This window comes from Pangasianodon hypophthalmus, chromosome 14 (genome assembly GCF_027358585.1).
Source record: "Pangasianodon hypophthalmus isolate fPanHyp1 chromosome 14, fPanHyp1.pri, whole genome shotgun sequence".
NCBI lineage: Eukaryota > Metazoa > Chordata > Actinopteri > Siluriformes > Pangasiidae > Pangasianodon > Pangasianodon hypophthalmus.
Window position 1 is genome coordinate 15,844,161 of NC_069723.1, and position 23,374 is coordinate 15,867,534.

General features: G+C 36.7%; 1 protein-coding gene across 5 annotated transcripts in view; it reads left to right on the top strand.

Moving 5' to 3' along the window:
- Positions 1-23,374, top strand: part of cadm2b (cell adhesion molecule 2b) — a 165,880-nt gene that overhangs the window by 135,554 nt on the left and 6,952 nt on the right. For 3 of the 5 annotated variants that reach the window (XM_034310910.2, XM_026935050.3, XM_026935054.3), the window contains exons 4-9: positions 6,811-6,963; positions 7,732-7,869; positions 12,743-12,904; positions 13,661-13,751; positions 15,627-15,805; positions 21,960-21,983. In XM_034310910.2, coding sequence (XP_034166801.1) covers positions 6,811-6,963; positions 7,732-7,869; positions 12,743-12,904; positions 13,661-13,751; positions 15,627-15,805; positions 21,960-21,983 — 747 coding nt within the window. The remainder of the gene's footprint in view (positions 1-6,810; positions 6,964-7,731; positions 7,870-12,742; positions 12,905-13,660; positions 13,752-15,626; positions 15,806-21,959; positions 21,984-23,374) is intronic. The other 2 variants (XM_026935052.3, XM_026935056.3) reach the window with 1 other exon arrangement.

Here is a 23,374-nt window from a genome sequence, read left to right on the forward strand (position 1 = left end):
TAGATTTTATGAGTAAAAATTCAATTACCATGCAAAACAAAAATTAGCATACAATAGTCTCTTTAGGGCAAGGACAAGAGCACATTTACATTGTCTTTCAGAGCTAATATACCTGGGTTAACTGTTTTCCACCAACATCTTCATCTTGGTGTCAATATTTTTCATAAAACTGTAACGATTTACTTATGTGAAGTGTTCGTTTGGCTAAATGACATATACATATACATTTATGAAGGCTAATTCCAAATCTTGATATCAACTATCGATATCAGGAACCTGAGACAAGTGACATAAGGTTGTGTAATAACACATTTATGTTAGAATGTCATGACAACTCACTCAATAACCCTAAAACCAAACTATTTCTGTATCGTTTGATAAGAACAGTAGGGGAAAAAAAGGAAGATAGCCAAAGCATTAGCAGAGGTTAGGATTAGCAAGTTAGAATTGTGTTAATATGGTCTCATGTCATACTATAGAATATGAATATTATTTGTGACTGATATCCACAGCCATTTCAGTGAAAAGCCCTGACTTTTGTTTGTTTGTAAAAAAAAAAAATAAAAAAAAACCAAGCTGATTTACTTAACGGAGGGTCTACAGAAGACAGCATGAGCAAAATAACACATCTTGTTTTTAATAATTTAATAAGGTTTTAATAATTAGAAGGTTGATCATGTCTTAGTGATCAGAAAGTTTCTTAAAATGATGACTAAATATTTCATATTCACTACACATTCCTGCTTCTAATGCCAACAGCATTTAAATTCTGTGAAAAGAGTCTGTGAAAAGGTTTTTATTAACAGGTATGCAATGAACAGAACAAACACTCTTTTATTTTGTGTTCATATTCAATTTAAACAGTTTGTTGATGCTTCTCACTGCTTTTAATTGTCAGTATATTGGACATTTAGTTATGCGCATGTGGCAAGTTTCACATTCTGTTTACCTTTGCAAGAGTCTCTTGGAGACCTAAACTCACCATGGCTATCAAGAACAAATAGCCATGTATAATAATACCCAATAATAATATACAATAATACCCAATAGCCATGTACAATAACACAAAGTTTACATATTTTTCCTTACCCTACTTTGCATGTCAAGTAATTTACTCAGTTATTCTTTATCACCCGCACAGCATAATTAATCCCATTGCACACGCAAATTAGCGCATGTTATATGGAATCTTATGTATGAAGTGTCATAAAGTGCACCATTTACAGTGTTAATAACGTGTTAATTAAATAATGTGAGTTATATGAGATTAAGACAAAGCAAAATGCTTAGAAAGCCATGAGGATAGTGAATGATCTAATTAAACAGATCTATGGTTTAAATGCGACTCATTATAGGGAGACAACTATTTGAGTTGAAACACCAAGAGAATGAATATACTGTATGTATTGTATATGTATGAACATATTTAAAAATCTGAGTCTGAGTAGAAGTCAGATACTCAGCTAACCATAAAATATTTTCAAATACGTGTATTATAGGAGTATTTAGATTATATTTATATGCAATGACAGCTGGTTGTGATACTAGATGTTAGGGTAAAATCTAATATCTCTCAATAGCAATGCTATTATGATGATATTACATTATTAACAATGATATTATTAGGGTTGAGCAATGCATTATATCATGTTTTTTTTTTTATTATTAAATAACAGTGTCTTGGAATATTTTTAAAGGAATAGCAACAATGGCATTCCTCCAAATGCCTCAAACTGCTTTTTTGCTTTCTGTAAAGCATCTGATTAATTACCTCCACAATGTATGTCCATTTTTTTCTGACTAGTCAGCAGCAACAAAATTAGTGAAATATGCCTCTGCTGTTCATATGCATTCAGAATTTAGCATCTTAAACCACCATCATGGCCTACCGCCTCCTCTCACACTGACAGTAATTGGCTATTTTAAAGCTCTCTATCTTACACAGAGCTAAATGTATTCCTAATGGACTTATTACACCATTAACAATAGACAAATAAAATATAAAGTGCTGTATGACATTTTAAAAAGTCTTCTGGTAAACAGCATTAACTCTGTCATTAAGAAAGGAAAACCTTAATTCCATTAAGTTCGTTAAAGCTTTATTTCTCTATAGTTGGTTAATGAGTTAATGGATAAAAAGCCTCTTAAGTCTGTTATTCAGGTTGGATTTAAACATGTGCAGAGGCATTGTTAGACATACAAGTTAAAATGAGAAATTTATTGACTGGAAATTTTAAGCAAAAAAAAAAAGAAAAGTGGGATGTAGTATATTGCATTTTAGTCAATATGGATAGGTTGGATAATTGGTTGGATAATTTGATAATGGATAATGCATTAGAAACATTTTGAAAAGGCAGAAAATCATATAAATGTCAATATACAGTTGGATACATTGTGATTCTATACCGGTAAATACATAATAAATTACTGACAACTCTCTTTAAAATTGCAATGTCATACAATAATAATTTAACAATAACATCCAAGGTGTAATGAAACATTTTTGCTTGTCTTGCATGTACATTATAAGTAATTTGCAGCCCACCATGGATTAAAAAATTTAAATAGCTTACAGGCATATATTTTAGCAATTGATATATCAGCATCCAAAAAAATAAGACCTAAAGTTACCTTGGTCCATCAGGTCCGATTTCATTTTCTACATCAGGTTAGACATGTACAAAATATACATTCCTTCAACTTATTGCCTTGAGGTCTCTAGTGCTCTGCTTATATGCATAATTTTCAATTAAATTAAATTCAGTTTTATTTGTAGAGAGCTTCAGTAGGGATTGTCACAAAGCAGCTTTACAGAAATCCAGATTAGATCTACATCCCTAATGAGCAAGCCAGATGCGACAGTGGCAATAAAAACTTGCTGAGATGACATGAAGAAGAAACTTTGAGAGGAGCCACACCAGTGGGAACCTATTCACTTCTCTGTAGAATAGCAGCTAAGGGATTGACTCAGTTGACTTGGATTTGCAAAAAGGATGATTTATGTCCAAGTTGTTGCACCCAGAATGTCATTGTGAACCTTAATTTAAGGGTGTACTTCACATATCTGGTGATATCCCATCAGGTTACGTCCAACTACCATACCGTAGATTGTCTATAGACACTTTGTTCAAATGTTGTGAGATGACATAGCAAGCATGCTTTAAGAACAAACTTTAATGTTCTGTGGGAAAGATATAAACCCTCTGAGATACACTGGTGAAGAGAAGGGGATTTTTTTCTTTCCCTAACTGCTGGCTCTGAATGTCCCAAGTGCATTCAGAGGCATATGTCAGATTTATTATGTTAGTTATTGTTACCGGTGCACAGTAAGTAAGGAATAAAACATGACAAGACATGCTTTTAGAGGAAAATAATCAACAAGGAGTGGTGTAATGCGGCCCAACATGAAGCGGAACAGTCATTCCCTGTTCCCTGTCATTTTTCTTCAGGTTAATAAGGCAATAAAAATGCAGCTTGTTAGAGAGAAAACACAGAGGACAAGATCTCTGCCCTGAAAACTTTTCTCTGTCAGAAACCTTAGTTATAGCTTTACCTCCGACTGTTATAGAGTGCTGACACAGGAGACTCCTTCCATCAATGTTAAATAACTGCTTCCTTACAGAAAGCTTATATCCATGATTATACATTTGTTTTTGTTAAATAATAGCACGTTTTTAAGCTGTTTATTTTAATCTGTGTTAATGCCACCATAGAAGTCCCTGTGAAAGAGTTACTGTAGAAACAATGACATATTTGAATGAGTGCATCAATATTTCAGAGCTTCTGATGCTAACAATTAATTAGCATGTTCTGACCAATCAGATTCAAGAATTCAACAATTCTGTGTTTTATATATATTCATTCATTCATCTTCAGGAACTGCTTTATCCTGGTTAGGGCCATGGTGGATCTGGAGCCAATCCCAGGAACTCTGAGGGAGGAGAATTCACCCCGGATGGGATGCCAGTTCATTGCAGGGCACCTTGCATGCACACATTGTGGTAGAACCTGGAGAAAATCCACACAAACACAGAGGGAAAATGAGAAATGCACAGACAGTAACCCAAGCTCAGGATCGACCTGGCGCGCCCACATGCCGCCTGTACAAATACGTATTTTAGTACATACTTGACAAGCATTTTTCTGTGTGCCAATAAATATATATGTAGTGTGTGTGTGTGTGTGTGTGTGTGTGTGCATGTGTGTGTGTCGTATTTATTTATTTAAATAACTCTTTTCCGATCTACACACCATGGTTTTGGATCTTGTTTAACCTGTGATCAGTGGCCACCTGCAGCAAAGTGCTGACTGGCTGTAAGTGTTTTAGGGTAGCGGCATCCTGTCTGCAGCAAGAACAACGAGCTTGGATTCCAGTAATCATCACTTCCTGCACACGCACTGACCGTCTGAAGCCAGCAGTTAAAGAAGTCTAATTGCACAGAGGGAAGCTCTTGGCTTCTCTAAACACATTAGTACCAAGACCAATATGCCAGCTGCACTGGAACAGACACCACCACACTGCTGGACTCCCTCCTTTGGCTCTTTTTGGTGTGATTTTGGCAGCAAATGTGTGAATCAAGTCCAAATTCCAACGTGAGAAGCTTTGACGCCCCTTAGCTGAGATGTTCATCATTTGCACAAGATGATAATGCTCAGTATATCACATTTTATATTATATTTTTCCTTTTTTTTTACACGCTCAAAAGCATGTAATCAATATACTCTTCTGCACTTTCTTCATCACAGGTTGCATTTCAGCCAGTGCTGGACTTAAGGTTTATAAGTAAAATCAATATGTCTCAGCTCTGAGAAGGGAAAGCATTTAAGAGGCCATTTATGGAAGAACATACTGTATGTGTGTGCATGGCTACTTCAGTATCAGGTAGTTTTCATGTTAGCCAGGCCTTAAGGGAGCATTGAGATATCTGTGGCTCAGATTTGAGACTACTGAGACCTTTATCAGCAGAGAGGCAGAGGTAGAGTACACAAGGTCAGCTCTCTGGATTTATGATGTTCTCTCAATGCAGTAAATGGCACAGAGGAAATCAGGAGGATGTCTGATACCAACCATTTCATCACTTTGACTTCTTTAAGCTCTGTAAAAAAAAAAATATATATATATATATATATATATATATATATATATATATATATATATGAGCTTTGTCGGGTTCTGGCATTTCACTGAGATTGTGACAGATCACAGCTAAGTCTGGGTGTTTCAATCCTTATGGTGGGAGGAATGCTTTTTTTTTCAGCTCTGGTTGGCCTGGGTTGAATTGATAACAGTTGTCTTTAGGGCCGTTCAAACCCTTTGTACATATACCTCATCAATGGATTTACAATAATGATCTGAGCTTAACCCCATTGTGTCAGCATAAGATTTGGCATTTATTGGCACATCTTTAAGCTATGGAATTCTGACAAAATCCAGCATTTTCTACTATTGTTTTTATCAAGACCATTTCTGTTACCACAGGCACTTTTCCATCATATATCTCAAGTCCTGTACCTTCTGCTAAAGCACTTGCCCAGCATGGTATCTTTGTGTTATTTGAATAAAAAACGCTACATATTTTCTGGTATCCTCCACATTTAGCTGCTATCTTTTGCCAGCAGCACAACAGCGACTTGAGCCTCAACTAGGCTTATCACCAACTTTCTGTTCTGTGTGTATGCATGTGTTTGTGTGATTTCTGGAAACAACAAGGGATGCTACTCTCTCATCTGTCTCCTTGTCTCTCTGTGTCTGAGGGAGATAGAAGGATGTGGGCCAGTGGAAGTGTGTCATCTGCTCCAAGGCTTTGATGGGCTCTGTTTCTGTCTCTCTGGGTTTCAATGCAGCTCTGTCTTGTGCTGAGCTCACTCACACCTGATCACCTCGCTTCTCGCCTTTATCTGCCTAGGCTGCCTTTGCTTCCAAAACCCCCTCCAGCACTTGCCATTTCACATAAACCCCCTATTCTTAGGCAGTATCCAAGCAGACTCATCCCTCAGATTCATCCCTCAGAAAGCTGCCGTCTTAAATGCAGATCTGTTGTGTTTGAGATACAGCATTAATGCTCCTTTAAGGGTTTGCCCAAATTACTTTTTCTCTTTTTTTACTTCATATGCAGGCATGGAAATGAACATCTCTGAACAGATATCCTCAGTACTAGAATGCCTGAATGGCATCAAAGAGTGGATCTCAATTAAACAAAGCTGTGTCTGGAAATTCAATACATTTCATAGGATGACTCTCAATGAGTTGTTGGACACAACAGGGAGCTGAAATGAGGTTATAAGAAATTATAGGTTATCGAAATAAGAGCTCTTAATTCTGAACTGCAGACTATACAAGCACATGATAATGCTTTTGAGCAAGAGTGAGGATCCAGCTGGTCTTTTTTTTGGTATCAGTAGGACTCCTCAGCCTCAGAGGGCCCTCAAAAATATGTGCTGTTATATTCACAATGGCTAAATTGCAAAAATTGGAATGTGGAGGAGTTCAAACTGAGCTGCCCTGATGATAAGCAGCCTTGAAGCAAATTAACTCCTACAGAGTGTTTCTCTGCAGATTATGCAACGATTTGAAATACCGTATCCAATTAACAAAAGATAACAATACATGTATATCAGTGTTCAATATATAATTAGCACTTTGTGTTTGTAAAGTTCAAATTTAGTAATGTTAATTCTTGTACAGCTCTATATCTAGCCAGTGTTTTAAAACCTATCCCGAACGTTCAAGGCATTACCCTGTTCTGGGGACACTGTACTGACTGATTGATCAAAGTGATTCATTAACATTCGTGTGTCTGTCTATTGTAGCACTGAGGGACAACCGGATTGAGCTGGTTCGAGCCTCGTGGAAGGAGCTGACCATCAGCATCAGTGAAGTGACTCTTTCAGATGAGGGACAATACACGTGTTCACTGTTCACTATGCCCATCAAGACCTCCAAGGCATTCCTCACTGTTCTGGGTAAATGTTGTCATAGATCACATACTCTTCCTCATTAATCTGCTTCAGTGAAGTCAAGCTGGCCTTGATGGAGCTTAAGGGCTCCTGATGGAAGTATCCCTATTGTAGCAGCAGGGACAGATATGAGAGAATAAGAGAAAATATTTCACATTTTTAGATGGAGCCACCTGTTGTGTTGTGGTGGCTGTGTTTTTTAATGCCCTACAGTAATCTGGCTACCTGATCTATCACCTGATCTGTTTTTGCCATAAATCATTATGACTTCCTTTCTTGGGATGTAGAATAAATTTCCAATACAATATTCATTCTTAAAGGCTATTGCCAAAAACACAGTGTAACATATATGACTCGGGAGATGGTTGTTTTCTTCAGGATCAATGTCATACAGAAATAAATGTAATCATACCATCAAAGGGACATCTTTTATATGTTTAGTATGCATTGTTTAACTGGCAAGGTGCATGTGTGTACCATTAAATAGCTTTTAAATTACACTGTATAAGCAATGGTCAAGCAGAAAGGATCACTATCCGAACAAAGGGCAAAAGACAGGAATAGCAGTAGTATACATGGCTCAGAATGTACACACGCTAAGGTTGGCAAGACTTCACAAGGACACAGTGCATGTGTGTCCCTTATATACTCTAATAAACAGGAAGTAACTTTGAAGTGGTAATTTTGAACTCAGGGAACGATGGCTTCTGCTGATGGGTAGGTGTAATGTCCCAGGCTGTGATACACACTTTATAATTTAATCATTTTTTTCAGGCGTGCCAGAGAAACCAGAAATCACTGGCTTCACAAGACCTGCTGTGGAAGGAGAGGATGTCACGCTCACATGCGTAACATCTGGAAGCAAACCAGCTGCCGACATCCGATGGTTCAGAAATGATAAAGAGGTGCAAGGTATATAAACGGTCATTGACTATTCAGCCCTATTTGACACATAGCATAGTTTCACATTTTTCACACCAGTCTTGGTCCTGAGGGAGCACTGAAGTAAAAGGTTGACATTTTTCACTTGGATGACTCCAATATTCACAAAAATAGCAATTACCTTGACAGGCCAGTTGGAGAAACTTGGGGTTTGGGGTTTAGTATCTGGCTTAAGGACACAACGGCAGTAGCAGCACGTAATCAACTGGTATTACAACCATCACTGAAATGGTGACTTACTCCTTATTCTCAAACATCAAAGTGCATTGTGGGTGTTCTGTACCAGCTAGAGTACATCTTCTGTATACCAGTCTACTCCAGTACATTGTGAGATATAAAGAGTGTACTGGATATTCTCCAGTGAGCTTTTAGACATGGCTACAAAATAGCAAAACTGCTAAGAATTTTATGCAGTGAATAAACTACAGTTTCAGATTTCTAAATTCATAGCCATATTCTAAGGGTAACATCACCAAAGGTTAACACCTGCAAAAAGCTTGCAAGCTTATTTACAAATGGAAGGTCCACAGAGGACAGCACCTTTCACATCAGCAAAATAGTTGTTTAGTGCATTTGCGTTAATGAATATACAACTTTGAGGGTTTCTGCCTTAAGGTGCAAAATTGTTGATGGTGTTTATGCAAAACAATTAATTTTGCACCCACAATGCAATTCACTAAGCCTGAAAGTCACTTTGGGAACAGCAATTGCAAATTACTGCAACCAAAAGGCAGGTATTAAATTTATGGAAGCCTATTTCCATCAATTAGAGACAAAATTATGCCTTAATGTATCAAAAATATCAGAATGTTCACAGAATGATGACATATTATTGCTGCAGTAAAGCTGGTTTCATATATTACATATAGTATACAATACTGCCCTTTTACTACTCCGATGCCAACAGCATTTAAACAGATCCTGTGAAAAGGGAGTCATTTAAATTTACATTATTAACAAATTGCACATTCATATCATGTTTTGAACAGTTTTCAACAGATCTCACCACCTTTAATTGCCGTTATATTTGAGTTTCAGTTTACTTTCCACTGGAGTCTCTGAGATCTGGACTCGCTGCAACTACCAAGTACAAATAGCACAAAAAAAAACTTAATTTATATGTTGGTTCCTCCTCCTATTTTGAATGTCACCTCATTCATGCAATTATTCTTTGTAAGTCACCTGCAGCACGCCCAATACTGCATGCACACATGCAAATTAGTACTTGTTATTTGGGGTCTTATTAAATCAGGGCCTTATCCTAGGAACTCATTGTTTTATCTTTTCAGTTCTAATGAGGAAAATGACATTGACTATTATCAACTCTGAGATGCGTAACATTGCATAGTTGAGTCCAGCACTGCACCGGTGATTTACTTAGATTAACTCTGAAATTTTGAAACCACCGACCACATGGTCAAGGTAAAGTTTTGAGCCATTTATGTGAGTTTATGAGTCAAATTACAACAGAGTTTTAGTGCATTACACTAAAGTTGAAGGCACTGGATAGGAATTATTTTCACTCGAATGGGCACATCCACCCTGCGGAGATGGCGAAATATGGTCTAGGCATTTCACTAAGGGTTTAAGCATGCGAATGGTTGATGGAGCATGAGTAACTGATGGCCTGAGACTGAGATAAGCGCTCCTGACTTGGAAATGGTGTTCACGTAGCATGCAGTAAAATGCCAGCACTATGCTGCGGCACAGCATCACATCCCACCTCTATGTCACTCACTAGTTTTCAAACGAATCCGTGATCAAATCTGGTGTAGAGGAGAGAATATGCTCTGTAGCACCATAGTCAAAGCCCAAATACATATATGATACGCAAGGTTGTAGAAAATTTGAGAATGTAGTATATTTGAAGTACTATAGATTGGCACATACTGTAGTTAGATATCTTAGAATACTTTTTAACTTTCGTCAAACTTGCAATTCAGTATACGCAAGCAATTTTGGAAACTCTTAGCATATCTCAAGATGGGTCCCAGTGGGAGAAGTATACAATTAGATAAGCATTTCCTGTATACTAATTTTAGTTGTGCCAGTTTTACCTTGCTCATTATACAAGACGCTCCTGCAAGGTATTATGCCTGTATTTAATTAAAACAGCTCAGTGGAATAAGTCATCAAGACGCTGTGCTCCTTCTCCCTCTCTCTCTCTCTCTCTCTCTCAAGCAAGTGACCACACATTTTTTTTTAAATCTGTCATCTGGTGTAACTAATAACAGTGGGTGGTGATATTGTAATGAAAGACACTTTGGGTGACCTCAAAGAAAATGATCCTCAAATAGAAGTGTGAAGCGCGTCTGTTCCGGAGGTGGGGTGTAAAATTGCAGCTTGTGTTTCAAACAGTTCCGTAGTTGTTCAGTGTACATAGAATAACGACATAGCTTAAAACTGATAAATATTCACAAACACAAACTTGAACAATGCATGGATGCAATGCAAAACATATTTGTTAAATATGTATGTGTAAATGATATTTGCACATACATATTTAACAAATATGTATGTGTAAATATCATAAATGATATTTACACATACATATTTGTTAAATATGTATGTGTAAATATCATTTATGATAAATATTTTTGTTGATTAAAAGATATTAACAGTTTGTTACAGTAATATTGGTGCTGTGAATTTACACAATTCTCTGCTCCTCAGCTTCAGCCTTATGATTTTTACTTCTTTATATTAGCAGAATATACTCATTACATTTCTTATATACCACTATACAGTATAAAAATACTTTCTCTTATACACCAGCTGAGTATGTCTTTAAAACAGATGAGAGATTTAATAGAAGGATTGTCTGTTAATAGCTTTAATTCTGAATTGAGTTTTAGCTGTGTCAATTTTATCTCTGTCAAATGAATCTCTGTCTATGATCAGTTCTAGTGTACATGACCAAATCTACTCTGTAGCACCAACATCATAGTCTGAGCAGCATATATGATGGAGAAGAAATTGTTTCTACCTTTAGTTGCAAAATGGAGGGTGATGTTTATGCAAAACGATTAATTTTGCACCTACACTGCAAGTTACTGTGACTGAAAGTGACTTTGGGAAAGAAACTTTTAAATTAGCACACCCAAAGGGCAGGTATTAAATTACCAGAAGCCTGTTTCCATCAGTTATTCCATTTACAATGTCTGATTATTGAGTAAATTTAGCAAAAATATGTTGTCTCAAAACAGTCAGAATGTTTCTCAAAATGACTTATTGTTGACTCATTATTGCTGATTAAAGTTGGTTTTAAATTCGACATTAATTGCATGTTTGCTGCTCTGATGCGGACAGCATTTAAACAGAGTGTGTGAAAAGGATTTAATTCACATTTACACATTATGAAAACTTGGCCACTTGCTACAAAGTTCAACTAGAAATTGTGCATATGTGTTTTTTACACTCTCCAAAAACCCCTTAAACAGTTTTTATGCCCAGAACTCACCGACCTGCCTTAGTGGGTAATCTCACCTGGATACTGTGGACTTGTACTTTTATAAAAATCATAAAGACTGTCTTATGCTCATCCATGAAATCCTAGTAACATTATGATCATAACAGACATTCTGTATCCTTTCAACACATGTAGTACTGTAGTACAGTACATGTAGTCTCTACTGTCTACTGTAATGATAATCCAACTATCTGGCATCACCCAAAAGTTCCCTTTTGAGTCTGGCTTCTTTCAAGGTTTCTTCCTCGTGTCGCTTCTGATTTTTTCATTAGGGATCTACATCTTGATTTCTGTCTACTTTTATACCCTCTATACAAATAAATTGAAATCAATTTAAATGCAAATAAATATGCAGTAAAATGAATTGAATATAACAGATAAATATATTCTAAAAACATAAAAGGTATTTAGCCATATTCCTGTTGAGCTCACTGTTCACTCATTACATCTGGGTTGGGTACTGCACACTAATAGAACCAAACATCATCGTGAATTCAATAACTCTGTGGTTACGTAGATTAAAATGATTCATTTCCAAAATGTCAAGCTGTCTCTTTAAGAAATATTGACAAATTTCTTTTGACAAATTGCTGGTGATTTAACTGAAGAAACCAATTTCAAACCCTATAGATAGACAGTGAATCAATACATGTAGGCATCATGCGGCAAACTGCCCACTCAGAGCCAAACTTGGCCGTCTGTTGTTTACCAATGCTTATCTAGATGCGAAAAATGTCAAGAGTGTGGAGAAAAAAAGCCGGGAATAAAATCAATATTTTGTTTAGATGGCAAAGACAAGATTTGGATGACAATTTCAAGGACAGGGGAGATTTGTGTTTGCACTTGTGATGTGTGTGCGTGTGAGTGAGTGTGTGTGTTCATGTGTGTGCGTGTGTGTGTCAGTGCGTGAGAGGGATAGAAAGAGAGAGAGGGAGGGCAAGTCCAAGTACTGTGCAGTGAACTGTTTGGAGAAGACCCTCCAGGGGACTGTTTGCACTCAGCCGTTCATGATTTTGCTGAGCCATGGCTTTCATGGTTAGTGGATAGGAATGTCTCAGGTGTAAATCCTGGACATCGGTTCTGTATCAGTGTCCTTTTCTACGCCCCTCCCCAGACCAGTGGGAGATGGTCAGTGGTGCTTTACACTCTTTCTTTTTTTGCTACATACCCCTTTTTTTTCTTTTCATTGACTTTATAATACATTTCCAGAAATGTCTCACTGGCGTGTTGAAACGTTTAGACAAAGACCCAGTTGGTTTGCACACTTGCTAGTTGCTGCTTTGTTCTTTTGACTAATGGAATAAGAGCATAGAAGTCATTGTGGTCTGTAAAGTATAGACTAAAGCTGTTGTTTAACCGTGTTTGTTGTTTCAGGTGTGAAGGAGGTGAACGCTACAGGCAGGTCTTTCACAGTAAGGAGCACTGTACACCTCCAAGTGGACCGAAAAGATGATGGAGCTGCGTACACCTGCAGTGTGGAGCACATTGCCCTGAACTCCACTCCTCACCAAGTCACAGAGGTGCTGGAGGTCTACTGTGAGTAACATCTCAGGGTAGAGATGATCTGGAAGCCTCCCAACTTCCCTAAGCCTAATATTAAACTACTAGATGAGAAATGCTTTCAGATAAGCAGCCACAGTTCTACTTCTACCAACAGGTTTTAACAGGGCCGTAATTTAATAATTTGCAAAAACATTACTGAGGTTTATATATATATAAAAAAAAGTAATTGGGTATAAAATTGCACTAGATGGAAGTTTGCAGGGGAAAATATGTTTTGCATGAAACAGTTTAATTGTGTTTTTCAGCTTTTATTTTTTATACAAACAAACAAACAAACAGATAAATAAATAAATAATGCTAATTAAATTTTAATTTAATCCTATATTTTATATGCTTTACCAGCACTGGCTGAGTGGTTATGTATTTATTTTATTTTATTTTTAAAAAATTGTTTTGGGAATAAATTCATAGACATCAAATAATGTAAGAAATAATTTAAGAATGAATTTCAAGAATAAACCTTTAAATCAATATATTTAAGACAATGGAAAACATTTAATCTTTATTTTATGCCAACATTATCTTACTTTCTTTTTACAAGCATTTTTTTCTGCATATTTGTTTTATATTTTATATATATTGTTTTTACACCCCTATAGTAAATAAGATTTCAGTCTCAGTGGGAATATTGCATGGATAATTAAAGGACTGAATGAAAGATATTAGACCCACATTTGCCTAACTGTCCCAATTCTCATTTGCCAATTCAACTGTTTTTCTCCACCACAGATGCACCTCAGGTAGAGATTGTTCCCTCTTTAATCGTGCCACAGGAAGGACAGTACTTCAAACTGGAGTGTACATCTAAAGGCAACCCCCTGTAAGTCATTCACTAGTGAAAAGGCTGTTCATTTGTTGACTGCTTTATTCTGTTTTAAGTTTAAAGAGTACAGATAATTCCAGAGAATAGTGAGGACCTTTTCTACACCACATGAAAAAGTTATAATAAATCATAAACCTTTGATATGTAGGAGTGCTAATCTTAGTAGCTAAATCTTAAATAATTACAGAGATATTGTAGTTTATTAAGTAAGTTGAATTCTGTGACCTTTCCAAGCCACAGGCCTGACCTTTAGAAGATTCTCACCTACAAAATGATAATAAAGGGCGAGACAGTAACTTTTACTGCAGCTATAAATATCAAACTTATGCAGGTCTTAAACAAACAAGCATATATTATGACAAGCACTCAGGTCATTCCAACACTGCAATGCCTTTTACAATGCAGTATACAGTACAGTATACAGTACAGCTAATTAGAGATTTCTAATTAAAAATTTTGCACAAATCAATTCTAAAAATCTGACTAAAACAATTAACATTGTGTGTTAAACACAATGCAGCCAAAAAGGAAAAAAAAAACAATTTCATTAATTTTAAGTCTTTTGTTTGTCATTTGCACAGCTAACATAGGGAAAACTGCACAGTGAAATTCAAGATCATTAAATAAAAATATAAATTTACAAACCATCACATTAAAAGCATTACATTGTTTAAAATGATTTCAGTGACACTCCTTCCAAAAGTTTAAGTTTGTTTATGTGGAGTGTCTTCCATACAAGTCCCTTTTACTTTTCCAGTGCATTAATATAAACCAGCACTTTTGTCAGAGTTGCTGTTATAGAAAATTTTCAGTACCTTCTGACCAATCAGAATTAAGAATTAAACAATGTTGTGGTATAGTATTGATAATAATATGATCATACACTCACCAACCACTTTTATTAGCAACATATGTACAACTGCTCATTCATGCAATTATCCAATCAGCCAATCATGTTGCAGCAACGTAATGCATACAATCATGTACATATAGATCAAGAGCTTCAGTTAATGTTTACATCAAACACCGGAATGGGGGAAATGGTGATTTCAGCGACCGTAGCATGGTTCTTGGTGCCAGACAGGCTGGTTTCAGTATTTCAGAAACTGCTGTCCTGCAATTTTTCAGAAACAGGTGTCCTGTTATTTTCACAGCAGTCTCTAGAGTTTACAGAGAATGGTGCAAACAACAAAAAAATATCAGTGAGCTGCAGTTCTGTAGGTGTAAACGCCTTGTTAACAGGAAAGGTTAGAGAAGAAGACTTATTTGCTCTGGTAGGAAAGCTACAGTAACTTAAATAACCACTCTTCAGAATGTTCAACACTTCGAACCTTGAGGTGGATGGGTTACAACAGCAGAAGACCACATCGGGTTCCACTCCTGTCGGCCAAGAACAGGAATCTGAGGCTACAGTGGGCACAGATTCACCAAAACTAGACAGTTGAAGATGGGAAAAAGACCAAATGACTCTTTTCCAATCTTCAGCCATCTGTCACCAACAAACATGCCATGGTCAGAGTCACTGAGATGACATTTTTTCCCCTGTTCTAATGTTTGGTGTGGACATTAACTGAAGCACTTGATCTGTAACTACAGATTTTATGCATTCTGCCACATGATTGGCTGATTGGAAAATGCATGAAACAACAGGGCTACAGGTGTTCCTATTAAAATGGTCACTAAGTATATATTCCCGTGCTCCTAACTTCTTAGTTATATTTTTATTTCTAAAATATAAAATTGTAATGGCCTGATATGTATGAAAGGATTTACCACATCAGATTGAAGAATATTGTCAATACAGAGTTATAAACTTGTTTCTCATGATGAAAGACTGGAACTAAATTCTCATACTAATACTCGTTGCTGTAGACCTGACAGAGTGTTATGGACAAAGGACGGTGGAGTACTTCCTGATGTTGAGCGAATGATCGTGGAAGGCAGGGAACTAATCATCACAAACCTCAACAAAACAGACAATGGCACATACCGGTGTGAGGCAAGGAACCATCTTGGGACCAACAGTGATGAATATGTACTGTTTGTGTATGGTGAGTTATTATTTTAAATTGCTAATGGTTGCTTACAGTATTGTGAAAAAAGAAGGATTCTTTTCTGTATCTTTGTGTTTTCATACGTTTTTTTCTCATCCAAGTGTCATTTCAGCATTCTGCTGTTTACGTTGGTTCGGTCTTACAGTCTTTCGATCGACCACTGCACACACAAAAGATGTACACACACACGCGCACACACACACACACACACACACACACACACACACCTTCATACGCACATAACTCATAACTCATTTTGACCCAGTTTAGTGTTGTGTTATAAGGAAAGAGGGAAAAGTGCTGTCGGAGGCAGTATTTAATGGTGAGGCTGAGATATCAGTTGATTCTCAGATGCAGACGGTGCTGTGTGAGAACATATAATTAAGGCTTGGCTACAAACACACATACACATTTGTCAAGATAAAACTGGAACGTAGGTAAAGAATATTAGTTGTGGGCATAGATTTATAATCAGCAGCCACGGACCAGCCTGAGTCAATCATACGTTGGAGTGCAGTATGGGCACTCATGCAAAGGTGGAAAAATTATTCATGATCTGTCTGTGCTCAGGACTTAAAATGTTTACTGCATTTTCCATTCCGTCTGTTACCCAAAGGTCATTATTCTCTGTGAGGTAATTAAGTGTGGCATAGGCCATTCTCTGTGAGGTGTGATTTTTCTCTCAGTCGTTTTTTTTTAAAAGATGGAACAAGTTGTATCAAACTGGAGAATAGCAAGCAATAGCTGGTGAATCTGCCATATTACTATTTATACTGCTTCTAAAAATTTGCTTTGACATTAGGCTAAATTTTTACTATCTCTTGCAGTGTGACCAATAAATTGAATCAACTAATTTAACTAAAACCTCAGGCATTTAAAAGGCACATATATCCAGTAAAATTCTAAAGGTGTCACCAATGATGAAAGGTTTCAATTTAATTTAAAAATTGCTCCCTGTGCAGTGCTTCTAAATGATGAATTTTATTGTTCAATCATATTGATGAATATCTTCATTTTCTACACAATAAATATATCCATTTTGGCAATAAATGAACCTTCCTAGAAGTAAAGTGTGTGAAATAATATAGCTAAAGGGAAGGGAACAGACAAAAAAAAAGCTAAACCCAGCAAAGGTCATAGCCAAAGGTTATTTTCACTAATGGAGAGCAGCACAGTGTACTCACATCTCAGTGATCTGTAAAAGTTAAAAACGATTCACCCCTGACTTCGTCTAACCTCCACAAGCCAGCACATCCTGCTGCATTTATTCTCTGCTCATCAGGCAGAAACAGAGAGAGAGAGAGAGAGAGAGAGAGAGGCCCTCATTCACATTACTCATTACTTTTGCTTCTAATTCATCTGAATGTCTTGCTGTGGGCCAAAGAGACATTTATCATCTCTCTCTCTTTCTATCTCTCTCTCTCTGTCTCTCTCTCTATCTCTCTCTCTCTCTCTCTCTCTCCCTCACTCTGAGTCGTCCAGCCTTTGGATGAAGCTAATTTGCTAATGGCATGACTGCTAAGATGCAATAAATGTCATCTGAAGTCACCCAGGCACTATTCATCTCCATTTAATTTCAGCATTTTTATGTGCCTACCAGTGGTGCACATCACAATCCAGCCATGTAAACTGGTGGATATTATATGATATAAAGAGCATGGACAAAATTATGGCAAGACCATATGGACATTTTTGCAATAACTGAAATCTTGATTAAATCTATAATACAGATCTGTTTCTTATTATCTTTTAATATTAACCACTATCTTAATCTGAGAAACTAGGAAAGAGACCAATAAAATTCCAGGTTGCCATTTAGAGAAACATTTTTATAAACAGTTCAGCTGAAAGATATAGTGTTCAGCTGTGTGAATATTTTAAAGAAGGAGGCTATCTTTGTAAGGAGGAACATGATGTAAGCAGGACAGGCACATGATGGTTTGAAAATTAGATGCCAGCGTTCAATTGAAGCCTGACTCAATCTAAACCCAAACTGTGCACCATTAGCTTCCCAAAGGTGATATTTATGACAGGCCTTCCATTTGGAAACTGCTCCCAGGACAGTGTAAAATACCAATAACCTTTTGTAATGAGAGCAGAGACATTGGACCTTGAACACTCAACATATGCAATATGGTAAGATGTGTCATCTGGATAGGTTTTCCTTCACTTTACCTACTCCCAAATGACCAATATGATAAGTCTTGGAAATTAGAAACTTGCTATTGATTGCTATGTCTTTGTTTTTCATCCAGCCTCTCAGGATTAAAAAAACCAGATGAATATAGTTTTCATTCATCATGCATAATATCAGCTGCACTATATCATACAAACATGAATTGGGTTATTGTCTGATGTGCAACACTGGCGGTTAAATTGAGATTTAGGAGGTGGATGAGCCATAACCTTTTCTCGAGTGGCAACATCGGGCCTTATTTCTCAAGCCCCTGAGTTTGTGCAAGTTTACTTTAAGAAAGAGACTCACTAAAACTGTAGAACCTAGCTGATAGGCATCACATCATATAATTGGCAAGTTTAAATCATTTATTTATGTCAGTTGCACACACAAATTTAGTGAAAGTTTTGTGAAACAGCAATCCAAAAACAAATCCATAAATCAAGACAAATAAGAGTCAATGAGGGCAAAAGCCCTATGACACCCTGTTAAAGAAGATAGTGTTATTGTCTGCCTGTGGTAGCTGATGCGCTGCAATGGCTGAGCTGCATTACTGGAAGATTTAGCACACACTGCACTTAGGTGTTCTTTCACCATTTAGTCATCTTTTTGTCATTTTTTGCTGTCTGTGAGCTTTGCCTTTTATGGGTTTTTTTGGCGTCACTAATAGTAAATTACCTGTGCTATAAATATGCTTTTTATGTAATTTATGGATGATTAGCATTTATCAACATATGTACCTAAGTATGAAGAATGTTTAGCAGCATTAGCAAAAGTTTTGTAAATCTGTTGGGAATGTTTTGTTCGGTTTAGCCCATGAAAACATTTACATGCAGCTTTATTAAATGATTTGATGAAGTGATAAATGAGGCCCATTGTGGGAATAATTCAATTTATGTGTGGAAGTCTCAACACTGGTATATCTGTTTTTTCATAAAGTTGGGTGTTTAGACTTTATTTTTTCAGTAAACTGTGAGTTGGGACATTAAAGATACATGATACTGTAAAGCTGAATGACAAAAAACAGTCTGTTTATAATAATAATAATAAAGCAGAGCACAAGGCTACACTAGCTACAGTGAATACTAGCATCTTCTTACATCAATTAAAAATAGACAGATAACCATTTCCTCTGGCCATTCACATTTCACTCAACCCTTAACTGAGGATCAGATTAGCAAATTTAATCTACACTGATACACAGCCAGCTAGACAAATAATTACAGATTTGCAAGTGTAATATACACTGTTACACAGCTAGCTAGATAAATAATTACAGATTAGCAAGTGTAATTTTCACTACTACACAGATAGCTAGATCACTCATATTATATATTAGCAAATTTAATGTACACTATTACACAAAGAGATAGATACACTATATGGCCAAAAGTATGTGGACACCTGACCATAATACCCATATGAGGGTCTTCCGCAAGCTTTTTTCTTAATCTAGCAAGCTGCATGGTGACAAGCTAATCTAGCTATTCGGTCTAGGCTAGCCTACCTACACAACAGAAAACCTTGAAATTACTTGGATAACGCAGAGAAAAGGGAATTTAATAATCATGAAAGATTACAAGCAGAGGGGTTAGGAGTGTTTGTGTAGCTGCCTGGGGTTGCCTGTCAGTGTGATTTATTGCAAATAGTGAAATAGATTTTACCAAGATTGTATTAGAAATTATTTACATTACCATAAGATTAGCTCAACTCTTCTTGTTTATAAAGGTGCCGAATCTCTGCTTCTCTGCACCCAGCTTAATTTACCTGTTTATCACATAGATCAGTGAAGTCTCTTGATGTATGTGTACATTTTGGGGATAATACCTGAACAAAACATTAGGGACAGAGTGGATTAAAAATGATTTTTATGTTTTGAAGATTATATGTCCCTAATATAGTTCATTGTCATAGGAGATTTCAATCTCAGCAGGAACAATAGGCTCATGCTGCTGCCATTAGATGTATAGACCCAGACTATGCTGCTATGTGTGTATGCTTAAAACTCTTCTTCAACTTATTTTCCAAGTCAGCATCAGCATTTACTGTCTCTGGGGGGGTTGAAAAAAACAGTGCAACAATTGCCTTCCGCAGTAAAATATTTATCACCTTACTTTCTCAGTCTACATACACTCAGTTGCTCCACAAACCTCTCTTAATTAGACTGTAGAGATAGCCTAAAGGAGTTGTGTTTATTTGCAAAAAGAGGCATGCAAACATCTATAAAAGAGTATTCTATTGAAAAACTTCATCAGGAAAACTGTTAAATCTCCATTGTGTTCACTGACACACACACACACAAAAAATCTGGCTAGAGAACCTATGGTGCTTTCATTTTCTTTTTTTTTTCTTTTTTACAAGATCCAGATATTTAAGGAACTAATTAAGTAACCTGAATGGAGGGAACATCCCGGAAGAGCACTACGCCCTACAGACAGTAATCTGAATGGACCTCGTTTGAAGTCCAAGCCAGGGAAGCTTGCTTATATCCATCCTCATTAAAAATGGAGGAGCTGAGCATTTAAGAGATCCCTCACTGGGAAAGAGGCAACGAATATTACTGTTTCAGTAAACTTATACGTTTAGGAGTGTGTGCAAGATGGTGTAGAGCCTAGCTCAGAGCTTCAAACTAATACCATTGGGAAGACACACAGTCTGCAGTGCAAATGGGTCTGGATCAGGCATATTGTGTTTGAATCACTTAAGCTATATGTGTTCTCTCTTTCTCTCTCACTCTCTCACTATCGCTTTCTTTTTTCTCACATTGTCTCTCTGGCTGCTGCCACTTTTCATCACCTCAACCTTTTAACATCACACTTTCTTCTTTTTTTTTTTTTTTTTGAGCATACAAATTGGCCTAAAAGGTTTTTAGTGATTCTGTACTGAGATAAAAGCTAAAATTCCAGGTGTCAGTCTTTCTTAGATGTAAAAGATAAAAGGTAAAAGAGATAAAAACAATCAGTCCTGGTTCTGTAGGCTAGTTCCTCTCATATGCTCACAGAATATATACTTTGCACAAGTATTCACTCCCCTTGAACTGAAATGGACTTCAATGGGATAACATTGAAGTAACAAATTGTGATTGTGTAAGTATTCAGCCGTGTTGCTGTGAAACTCCTATATTAGTTCTGGTGAAACCAGTCGCCATCCAAAGTCACATAATTAGTTGAATGGAGTCCAGCAGTACACATGGAAGACCAGATGTTTGTTAGAAAACATATCTAAACAAGCAGCATCATGAAGACTGAGGAAACGATCAAACAAGTCAAGGAGAAAATTCTGGAAAAATATCAGTTAGGGCTTGGGTATTAAAACTATCATAAACTTTGAACATCCCGCATTTATGAAAACGTGGAATGGCACAACAGTGACTCTGCCTAGAAAAGGCCAACCAGTGAGTGGGTAAAGAGGGAATTAATCAGAGAAGCAACCAAAAGGCCATGGGTAACGCTGAAGGAGCTGGAGAGATCCACAGCTCAGATGGGAAAAGCTGTTCACAGGAAACACCACAAAGCTGGGCTTTACTGAAATAATATACAGTATATAACCTGTTAAAATCCCAGGAAACATCAGTGAGTCCAGTCTCACACCCATTTTTGCTATTAGTTTCACTATCCCTTTAGTTACTGAAAAACATACCTTAGCACTAAAACACCCTGGAATTTTAAAGGGATACATTAATTTGCTCAAAAATACATACTATGCATATAGCTAATATAGCAATATACTGACACTCACAGTGTAGGTAAGCAATACAATGACGTGTTGTATAGGGTTCCTCAGTGTGCCTGTAGTTTACTGTCCCAGCCTGCCATGTGCCTTCTAAATCTCTGAAAGCATACTAATAACTACCGTCTTCATTCTTAAGTTTATGTGTGTTTATATGTGTGTGTGTGTGTCACCACTGTTGATTTCCTGATCTCCTCACCCATGTCTTCCCTTGTCGCCCTTCTCTGTCTGCGTCCATGGCAACAGCCAAAAACTTACCAGGTACCTCAGGTAACTATCGCCTCGTTCCGTGTATGGTCATTGCGAGACGTGGCCACTCAACTTTCTTCATAGCATGAGCTTGGGGTCATTGCCTTGCATGGGAGCACTTGAATGACGTAACAAAAGGCCATGGTGCTCCATTCCAATCACTCCCACGAGAGGCCCTCAAAACTCAGAAGCATCTGCTGCTAGCAAATCAGTCCATTATACTCTATAGTAACACTTGCTTATGCTGGTATGAAAAGATATACAAAAAGCATGACCTGATTGTTTTAAGAGGGAATGTATAGCAGCTAGATTTTGTGTCCATACAAACAAATATTTGTATCAAGCAACTGCTTCCATAGACCTTCCCAGCAGGAATAGTCTCAAATTGTCTTGTTACATGGCATATAGTACGGAATAAGCTCAGGAGTATGGCGTGAAATGGAGCCACAGAGCTAACAAGCTCTATAAAATGATGTTGGTGAAGCACAAAGAAACTGATGTAGGAGTCGCAGCATGTTTCCATATCATCAGCGCGTGCATGGCACTGTCCTTGAAAAAGTGATTCTGTTCTGCTATGTGCAGCGTTACGTGTCTTTTGTTCTGGTCCATTGATGTTTCCCTGTAGTCATTTCTTTCTACCATGTTTCTGTATGTGTTATGTCTTACATTATGGCAAGAACTCTTGTATATTCTGGTCTAATAATCTTATTGGATTTGTAGGGATTGCTAGCCTGTGAAGAGAATTTATTTAAATAATTAGAAACAGTAATTTGCTTTTAGGATCTAATCACACCCACACCTTATTTCCCAGAGCCTATTATGATGTACATGAGTGTTTGGAGATCTAAATGAAATTACTGAGTGGAAACAAAATGTTAAGCTGCTTACATTTCTCTTTGATATGTTATATTAAAAGTTTCCTTTATAGATTCTCGGTTTTAATTCATATATATATATATATGTTTAAATATTTAGATGAAATCTTCATTATTATTACTGCAGTATGTGACTTAAAGTTCCATCAGTTGACAATAAGAGAAAGTCAAATTTCACTTCACCTAATTCCAGAATTCACAGGACTACATAAAACTACATAAACATTTATAAAGGCTTACTTCAACAGGCTTCAGTTCTGTCAATTCTGGTGTCAAGTTGATGCCTACATTAAGTGACATAAATTTTTTATTATTTTTATACAATTTGACAAAATTTAGTTATGCATTTTTACTTTAAAACATACATACATTTAAATGAATTTAAATAAAAGTGAGTTCGGTTTTGATGTTTTGTTTGATGTCACATTATTAGTATTATGTGATGTACCCTTATGTACCAGAAGTACATTGAGCTAGTCCATTGACATGACCTTTTACCAGAGAAATTTTCATAACCAATGATGTCTGGTCATGAAT